General features: G+C 45.0%; 1 protein-coding gene across 1 annotated transcript; it reads left to right on the top strand.

Moving 5' to 3' along the window:
* The first annotated feature begins 537 nt into the window (after positions 1-537).
* Positions 538-7,871, top strand: LOC139263761 (chemokine XC receptor 1-like). The gene is made up of 2 exons (XM_070879809.1): positions 538-568; positions 5,599-7,871. Exon 2 carries the CDS (start codon positions 5,602-5,604, stop codon positions 6,745-6,747), a length of 1,146 nt encoding a protein of 381 aa, XP_070735910.1. The 5' UTR covers positions 538-568; positions 5,599-5,601; the 3' UTR covers positions 6,748-7,871.
* Positions 7,872-10,273: the final 2,402 nt, after the last annotated feature.

Here is a 10,273-nt window from a genome sequence, read left to right as displayed (position 1 = left end):
TGCTGCTACTCCGAGGCCAGTTGCCCACCAGAGTTAGGAGAGGAAAACTGGCCGACGTAAATGTATTGTTCTGAAACTGCACACTTCTCATTTCGAGTTTCCCAAAATAAGCATCAAATTATGCTGCACCAGTCACGTTGCACAAGATGATTCATATCGAAATTAGCTGATAGCGATCTATCTGCACAATGCACTCTCTGTTCCCAACAGCTCTCAAAAGATCATAGTACTTGCAGATGAGGGAGGCAATCAACCCATCTTAAGTCATCCATCAAGTTTTGATCACTCTCTGTGTGAAGGAGAATCTCCCGAGGTCAGTCCTAAAGTTACCTATTACTAGTTTGAACTTATATAGTATTTGTCTACTCCCTGTAATATACCAGATTAGCCTTTATACCGTTTACTGTTCCAATATATATCCAGATCATCTCAGAGGCATCCTTTCCAGGCTGAAAGCCCAAGGCGGAGTTTTAACCAGCCCCCCTACCCAGAAGAAACCCTGTGGGGAGGGGCAGTTGAAGGGGAGCAGGGGACGTACCCACTCAGAGCAGGAGTCAGTTGATTGCAAGTAAGATCAGTGGGCAAGCGTTAATTATATACTGCGTGGCTGGGCAGATGATTGACCAGTTCTAACTGATTTGTGTCTGAAAGGTTTTTATAGGATGTGAACCCGTGGTAACAGAGTAGGAAGTAAATTAAGCGAGGATCTAAAGCTAAATATTCAATTATTTACTGTTTTAACACAATTATTTGGCATATTAAGGAGCTACTAAACTTAAAAATCAAAATTAATACATAAGTGACAAGGGTAAAAACTTAACTTTAAGTCAGCAATAAAAATTAAATACATAACAACTGATTCCAAAAAGAGAGTGAAGTAGGCCAATTAAACTAAACTGACCATATAAAGTAGCAAATTAAATCCATCTGATCTTCAAAATTTAAGGTGAAAAAGAAAGAAAGAAAGAGAGATAGTGTGAGTGAGTGAGAAAGAAAGAAAGAAAGAAAATGGTAATGGAGAAAATAATGGGATTTAAGATAAACAGATCTCTAGGACCTGATGATTTCCACCCCTCGGGTAATCAATGAAACAGGTGGAGAAATTGTGTATGCATTAGTCATATAATTAACCAAAGTTCTCTAGCTTCGGGAATTATGCCTTTGGATTAGAAAATTGCAAATGTCATTCCATTATTTAAAATAAGAGGGAGGGAGAAACACGGAAACTACAGACTGGTCAGTTTAACATCAGTTGTGGGAAGTTACTGGAATCTAACATTGGGAAAGTGGTGATTAAGCACTTGGGCAAGTTTGAGCTGGTCAAAGAGCGTTAGCAAGGATTTGAGAAGGATAGGTCATGTCTGACTAATCCAGTTAACATTTTTTGAGGAGGTCACTAACATGGTGGATAGGGGAGTGTATATGGATGATGTCTATATGGATTTCCAGACGGTGTTGGTAAAACTGAGGAAGTACTGCTTCAGTTGTACAGAGCCTTGCTCAGGCCCCAACTGGAGAGTTCAGTGTTCAATTTTATGCACTGACTTTCTTAAGATAAATTGACCTTGGAGGGGTTAAAGCACAGGTTCACCAGAATGACACCAGGGCTTAAAAGGTTCAGTTGTGAGGACAGGGTGTATAACCTTGGCTTGTATTCCCTTGAGTTTAGAAGATTGAGGGGTGATTTAATTGACATGTGCGAAATGATAAAAAAAAGTTTGAATAAGGCAGTTAAAGACAAACTATTTCCTAAGATGGAGGTAAATCCGGAGCGAGAGGGTGCTGCATCTCTGGAACTCGCTCCCTCAAAAGGCTGTGGGTGCAGGGTCAATTAACATTTTCAAGGCAAGATTGACAGATTTTTTGTCAGGTAAGAATGTCAAAGGATATGGATCAAAGGCAGGTAAATGGAGTTGAGATGCAGATCAAGCATGAGCTAACTGAATAGTGGTGCAGTCTCGAGGGGTTGATTAGCCTACTCCTGTTCCACTGCTTATCCGGGGCCCACAAGGAAACCTTGGACCTCCCCTTGTGAGAATTCTGGGAAGTCTCCATTTGGGAGGCCCCCTACTAACTAACACAGACTAAATAAATGAATAATCATGCTTTTGAACTGGTGCAATATGCCCTGGGTCGACCCGATTAGATTTAAAACGGAAGAAACCAAGGCACTGGACCTTGCGTGGCCAAATGGAAGATGCAATCAGCAGCATTCCGAGCAGAACGGGACAGCAGCCTGTTCGTGGGACCCAAGGCTGACAGAATTCGCAGAATTCCAAGGACAGATAGAGGCAAAGGGACTGTAAGATTATCAAACATTTGTTGATTTTTAGAAAGAAGAAAGAAAAACTTGCATTTACATAGCGCCTGTCATGTAGAAACATAGAAAATAGGTGCAGGAGTAGGCCATTCAGCCCTTCGAGCCTGCACCACCATTCAATAAGATCATGACTGATCATTCACCTCAGTACCCCTTTCCTGCTTTCTCTCTATACCTCTTGATTCCTTTAGCCATAAGGGCCATATCTAACTCCCTCTTGAATATATCCAACGAACTGGCATCAACAACTCTCTGCGGTAGAGAATTCCACAGGTTAACAACGCTCTGAGTGAAGAAGTTTCATCCCATCTCAGTCCTAAATGGCTTACCCCTTATCCTTAGACTGTGTCCCCTGGTTCTGGACTTTCCCAACATCGGGAACATTCTTCCTGCATCTAACCTGTCCAGTCCCATCAAAATTTTATATGTTTCTATGAGATCCCCTCTTACTCTTCTAAACTCCAGTGAATATGGTCCCAGTCGATCCAGTCTCTCCTCATATGTCAGTCCTGCCATCCCGGAAATCAGTCTGGTGAACCTCCGCTGCACTCCCTCAATAGCAAGAATGTCCTTCCTCAGATTAGGAGACCAAATCGGAACACAATATTCCAGGTGAGGCCTCACCAAGCCCTTGTACAACTGCAATAAGATGTCCCTGCTCCTATACTCAAATCCCTTAGCTATGAAGGCCAACATGCAATTTGCCTTCTTCACCGTCTGCTGTACCTGCATGGCAACTTTCAATGACTGATGTACCATGACACCCAGGTCCCGTTGCACCTCCCCTTTTCCTAATCTGCTGCCATTCAGATAATATTCTGCCTTCGTGTTTTTTCCATAAAAGTGGATATCCTCACATTTATCCACATTATACTGCATCTGCCATGCATTTGCCCACTCACCTAACCTGTCCAAGTCACCTTGCAGCCTTTTAGCATCCTCCTCACAGCTCATACCTCCACCCAGCTTAGTGTCATCTGCAAACTTGGAGATATTACACTCAATTCCTTCATCTAAATCATTAATGTATATTGTAAATAGCTGGTGTCCCAGCACTGAGCCCTGCGGCACCCCACTAGTCACTGCCTGCCATTCTGAAAAGGACCCGTTTATCCCGACTCTCTGCTTCCTGTCTGCCAACCAGTTCTCTATCTATGTCAGTACATTACCCCCAATACCATGTGCTTTAATTTTGCACATCAATCTCTTGTGTGGGACCTTGTTAAAAGCCTTCTGAAAGTCCAAATACACCACACCCACTGGTTCTCTCTTGTCCACTCTACTAGTTACATCCTCAAAACATTCTAGAAGATTTGTCAAGCATGATTTCCCTTTCATAAATCCATGCTGACTTGGACCGATCCTGTCACTGCTTTCCAAATGCGTTGCTATTTCATCTTTAATAACTGATTCCAACATTTTCCCCACTACTGATGTCAGGCTAACCGGTCTATAATTACCCGCTTTCTCTCTCCCTCCTTTTTTAAAAAGTGGTGTTACATTAGCTACCCTCCAATTCATAGGAACTGATCCAGAGTCAATAGACTGTTGGAAAATGATCACCAATGCATCCACTATTTCTAGGGCCACTTCCTTAATACTCTGGGATGCAGACTATCAGGCCCTGGGGATTTATCGGCCTTCAATCTCATCAATTTCCCTAATACAATTTCCCGCCTAATAAGGATTTCCTTCAGTTCCTCCTTCTCACTAGACTTTCAGTCCCCTAGTATTTCTGTAAGGTTATTTGTGTCTTCCTTCATGAAGACAGAACCAAAGTATTTGTTTAACTGGTCTGCCAATTCTTTGTTCCCCATTATAAATTCACCTGATTCTGACTGCAAGGGACCTACGTTTGTCTTCACTAATCTTTTTCTCTTCACATATTTATAGAAGCTTTTGCAGTCAGTTTTAATGTTCCCAGCAAGCTTCCTCTCATACTCTATTTTTCCCCTCCTAATTAAACCCTTTGTCCTCCTCTACTGCATTCTAAATTTCTCCCAGTCCTCAGGTTTGCTGCTTTTTCTGGCCAATTTATATGCCTCTTCCTTGGATTTAACACTATCCCTAATTTCCCTTGTTAGCCACGGATGAGCCACATTCCCCGTTTTATTTTTACTCCAGGCAGGGCTGTACAATTGTTGAAGTTCATCCATGTGATCTTTAAATGTTTGTCATTACCTATCCACCGTCCAGACATCCCAAGGCACCTTGCAGCCAATGGAGTACTCTTTGGAGTCTAGACACTGTTGTAATGTAGGAAACGCGGCAGCCAACTTGCGCACAGCAAGCTCCCACAAACAGCAATGTGATAATGACTAGATCATCTGGGGGGTTTTTTGTCACGTTGATTGAGGGATAAATATTGGGCAGGACACCGGGGATAACTCCCCTGCTCTTTTTCGAAATAGTGTCATGGGATCTTTTACGTCCGCTTGAGAGGACAGACGGGCCTCGGTTTAACGTCTCATCCGAAAGATGGCACCTCTGACAGTGCAACACTTCCTCAGCACTGCACTGGAGTGTCAGCCTGGATTTATGTGCTCAAGTGTCTGGATTGGGACTTGAACGCACAACCTTCTGACTCATCTAAGAGGGAGCCAAGCCTGGGACGCCGGCAGGAGAGTAGGAAGGTCGAAGAGTAATGAAGGATGGGATAGGGATTTGGGAGCCGATAGAGGAGAGATGAAAGGAGGCATGATGACAGAGAGAACGGTCAGGGTGGGATGAGAAGAAAAGGAAAGAGGGGGAAAAGTGGAAAAGTATTGACTGGCTCGGGTCCGGAGATGCTAGGGCAGATGACCAACGAGGTAGGTTTTAAGATGCGTCTTAAAGGAGGAGAAAGAGGGAGTGGTGGAGAGATTTATGGTGGAAATTCCAGAGCTTAGGGCCTCCACCGCTGAACTTTAGTGCACGCTCTCTTGCAGGCTCAGCTACAAGGTGAGATTCAGCTCAATCTTGCAGCACGTTGCAGCCAAATTGCACCTCTGCTTTGGTGTTAAATATGAGAGGAAATGGTCAACAATGTAACAGTTTCTGAGAATGCTAAAAAAAATCAACTTTGACGGAAACATTAATTTCCGTGGCACAGCTTCTATTTTATATTTCACAGGACTGAATCACACAGTTGGAGCATAACCTATATCAGTGCACCTTCTGCGATTTCTCAAACTTTGGAGCAAGATACTGGGGATATAAGGAAATAACTGTACTGAAATTTTACCTGCACTGTTTTACCAAAAGGGCGTTAGATATTGATGTTTAGTTCTCCTCCACAGTCTATGATGCAGATCAATATATCAGCTGGAAATTCATCCGTCTCCAACACAACCATGCACCCCGGGGATCTGGACTATGATTATTATGGTGATTATAATGATTCAAACTCGTCAGTGGATTACTCAGACTTCGTTCAACTGTGTGAGAATTTTGATGTTAACTTATTTGGAGCTAAATTTACACCAGTGTTGTACAGCCTCATCTTTATTTTCAGCCTGGTTGGGAATACTCTGGTTTTGTGGGTGCTGGTGAGATACGAGAAGCTGAAAAGTATAACAGACATCTTCATTCTGAACCTGGCCACCTCCGATTTACTTTTTGCCTTCTCACTTCCGTTCTGGGCTGTGGACCATACATCTGGATGGGTCTTTGGCAAGGCCATGTGCAAAATAATGAGTTCGATTTTCTTCGTCGGCTACTACAGTGGGATCATGCTGCTGACATTAATGACTCTCGACCGATACTTTGCGGTGGTTCATCCTCTGTTTGCTGTCCGAACCAGAAAGACCTGCTATGCTGTGGCAGCCAGTTTAGTAGTTTGGGGCCTCAGTATCTCAGCAACAGTGCCTGAGTTGATCTTCTCTGATATTGTAGTTAGTGGGGATCAAAGCTTCTCCTGTGGAAGTAACTATCCAAGTGGGAGTGAGGAAATATGGCGACTGTTAGGATGTTATCAGCAAAATATCTTGTTCTTCTTAATCCCCTTTACTCTCATCGTGTTCTCTTACTATAGAATTCTCAACACTGTCATGAGATGTAAAGCAAGGAAGAAGTACAAAACAGTGAAAGTTATCTTCTGTATTGTGGTGGTGTTTTTTGTGTGTTGGGCACCTTACAATGTGGTCATCTTCCTACAGTCTTTGTCTGAACTCCAAGTCCCAATTTTCTCAACTTGCGAGATGAACACCCGCCTGATTTATGCATTTTTAATTTGTCGGAACATTGCTTATTTCCACTGCTGTCTAAATCCCTTCTTTTATGCTTTTGTGGGTACAAAGTTCAGGAAACATTTAATCAGGCTAGTGGGTAAGTGGGTCCCCTGTATGAAATGTTGCCAGGATATCAGCAACAGCAGCAGCGCCAAACACAACAGCTCCCAGAATGGTTCAGATATCGACCTGCGCCTTCAATCAGGGCTTGAAATATAGGTCCAGAGATTCCTGCCGGAACAGAATGGCCTGTTGGGGACAGAGCCTCCACCCAGCCCAAAACCTGGCCATCAGATGAAGGAGGGGGCAAGGCCAGTGACTCTGAATGTCGGAGTTCACCGGCCCTGGTCCTTCACTGGAATCCAGCCAATAGTTGGTGCAGACACGCCTGCTGAGACCAGACCTACCTCCCTGACAATGGCAAGTGTGGGGCTCAACTGGTGGTCCTCACCACTATCAAGGATCTGGCCCTCCAAAGGTGTGGCAGGAAAAAAAAATCCTAACAATGTACAAAGTTGGCTTTGAATTTTCTTCCGAAGAGGTGTCCTGATAGCCAACCCAAACCCCCACCCACACCGGGCCTCCTCAGCTCAGCCCAGCTCAGCTCACCACTCCTCCACTAGACTTTCCAAAATTGGTTGGTGCCCAAGAAGCATCCGTTGTGGCACGGACATCCACTATTTGTAGACAAAGTAGGGAAGCAGCCTGGATCCCAGAAGGTTCTCCAGGGTCAGCAACGGAGGCTCCTGGCAGGCACGATCCCAGGGTAAGTGTCTGGATTGCTGGCTCATGGATTTCCAGCCCAATTGTCACCGAAGGAAAGGGTGGGCCTGTCAATCCCCCCTCCCCGCCCCCCCCACCCTGTTCACCCGAAGGGGCCAGCCTGACAATCCCACCCTCATTCGAAGGGGCCGGCCTGACAATCCCACCCTCATCCGAAGGGGCCGGCCTGACAATCCCACCCTCATCCGAAGGGGCCGGCCTGACAATCCCACCCTCATCCGAAGGGGCCGGCCTGACAATCCCACCCTCATCCGAAGGGGCCGGCCTGACAATCCCACCCTCATCCGAAGGGGCCGGCCTGACAATCCCACCCTCATCCGAAGGGGCCGGCCTGACAATCCCACCCTCATCCGAAGGGGCCAGCCTGACAATCCCACCCTCATCCGAAGGGGTCGGCCTGACAATCCCACCCTCACCCGAACTGGTCGGCAGGCAACTGAGTAATGTCAGATTATAATTTTATACTTATTATGTGACTTGGGTTTCTATTATACGCACTTTAAATCAAACTATATTAAGATTTACATGTAAAATGCTTGAAATAAAAAAATGAGATCAGAATTTACTGCACTTCAGCAAAAGCAATACCTGAAAATGTAGAAAGCTATAAGGTAACACATTGTGCTGAATTTTCTGAGTCGACACCAGCAGCAATGTACCTCGTCTGCTGCTAGTGCACATTGGATAATCTTGGGCACACTGACCATGACTTTCCACTATGTGCAGTCAGTATTGAGATATCTCATTGTTGCCACTCACTCAGAAAACTTAAATCATTACAGCATTGTAACCCCATTTTCTAAAAGTCTTAATTGCAGAAATGCAATGTAATAAAATAATTATCTGAAAATTAATTCAGTATTGGACTATATTGTGAAATTAAAATCACACAAGAAGAGTGAGAAGTGAATAAAGCCTATTCAAGGGTTTGAACCAGCAAGACTAGGCAGGTAAGTGTCTGCTTACCGATCGCTGTATTGGTGGATTTAATGAGGTTGTACAGGTTGAACCTCCCTTATCCGGAACCCTCGGGACCAGACCTGTTCTGGATAAGGGATTTTTCTGGACGAGGGGTGGTCACGTTACATGAGATGGTACAGGTACTGAGCAAGGGGCTATCAGGGCTGGCTGGCTTGGGGCTGGGAGAGCGGCAGAGAGATCATGGGGGTGGGGGATGGGGGAAATGGATCGCGGGGTCAGGCCAGCGATTGCGGGAGTCGGCTTCAAGGAAGGATTTCAATTTGTTCATGTTGGAGTTCTGCGCATGCGCCACCTGGTGGCCGGGAATGGTTCTGGACGAGGGTGGTTCTGGATAAGGGAGTTCTGGATACGGGAGGTTGAACCTGTACCAATAAAAAGCAATCAAGTTGCAAGAGGCCAATGGAGTGAGGCAGCAGATAAGACCTATTAGTCCAACTTCAGTTGAGGGGAAGTTAGTAAAACCTGTTATTAGGGACAGAGTGACTGAGCGTTTGGACAGAGAGAGCCAACACGGATTTGTAAAAGGTAAGACATGTCTTACTAAACCAGTCGATTTTTTTTGAAGCTGTAACCAACGTGCTGGATAAAACAGTGTCTATGTTATTGATGTGAACTTCCAGAAGGCATTCGTCAAGGTTCCAGATAAGAGATTGGCCTATGCGAATCAATGCTTAATAAAAACCCACGCTCCAAGTCTTGCAGGTTGGACTGGGGTAAAGCAAAATATTCTCGCTGCGATGGGACAAGTCAGGTTGGTACTGTACTGGTATTTCCGGTGCATGGTGGTGACACAAAATTCACCCTTCTCTCTATATGCAGATCGTACGGGGAAATGCTGTTCCGCAATTACCTTCACGGTGCGGATCCATGCTATCCCACCCCAATTGAACCCGCACGCAGGGGCCGCATGTTCCACTACATCGTCGGGGCGAAATGAAGGTGTCCCGAGCTTGAGCACACCTGGTTAGATCTGGGGCTACCCATGTCGTCCCCTCTGTTCCTGTAGGTGGTGCTCGTGCTTCACCGGGTACACCTGCACCAACCCTCTAACTTGGCACAAAGTCATAGTAAGTTGGTAAGTGGACACTGCTCTACAATCTCGATCAGTTACCCATGGCTTTTCCTCAGCAATACGCTGCAGGTTTTCTCAGGCTTGTTCCACAATGTTGGGGTCCATTATTAAAGAAGCAGGAGCAGGACATTTGGAAAAGCAAAATTCGGTCAGGCAAAATCAGCATGGATTTATGAAGGGGAAGTCATGTTTGACAAATTTGCTGGAGTTCTTTGAGGATGTAACGAATAGGGTGGATAAAGGGGAACCAGTGGATGTGGTGTATTTGGACTTCCAGAGGGCATTTGACAAGGTGCCACTTAAAAGGTTATTGCGCAAGATAAAAGTTCACGGGGTTGGGGGTAATACATTAGCATGGATAGAGGATTGGCTAATGAACAGAGAACAGAGAGTCAGGATAAATGGTTCATTCTCTGGTTGGCAACCAGTAACTAGTGGGGTGCCGCAGGGATCAGTGTTGGAACCCTAACTATTTACAATCTATATTAAAGACTTGGAAGAAGGGATTGAGTGTAATGTAACCAAATTTGCTGACGATACAAAGATGGGAGGAAAAGCAATGTGTGAGTAGGACACAAAAAACCTGCAAAAGGACATAGACAGGCTAAGTGAATGGGCAAAAATTTGGCAGATGGAGTATAATGTTGGAAAGTGTGAGGTCATGCACTTTGGCAGAAACAATCAAAGAGCAAGTTATTATTTAAATGGAGAAAGATTGCAAAGTGCCGCAGTACAGTGGGACCTGGGGGTACTTGTGCATGAAATACAAAAGAATAGTATGCAGGTACAGCAAGTGATCAGGAAGGCCAACGGTATCTTGGCCTTTATTGCAAAGGGGATGGAGTATAAAAGCAGGGAAGTCTTGCTACAGTTATACAGGGTATTGGTGAGGCCACACCTGGAATACTG

Source organism: Pristiophorus japonicus, chromosome 5 (assembly GCF_044704955.1).
Source record: "Pristiophorus japonicus isolate sPriJap1 chromosome 5, sPriJap1.hap1, whole genome shotgun sequence".
Classification (NCBI taxonomy): domain Eukaryota; kingdom Metazoa; phylum Chordata; class Chondrichthyes; family Pristiophoridae; genus Pristiophorus; species Pristiophorus japonicus.
This window is presented reverse-complemented; position numbering and strand designations above follow the sequence as displayed.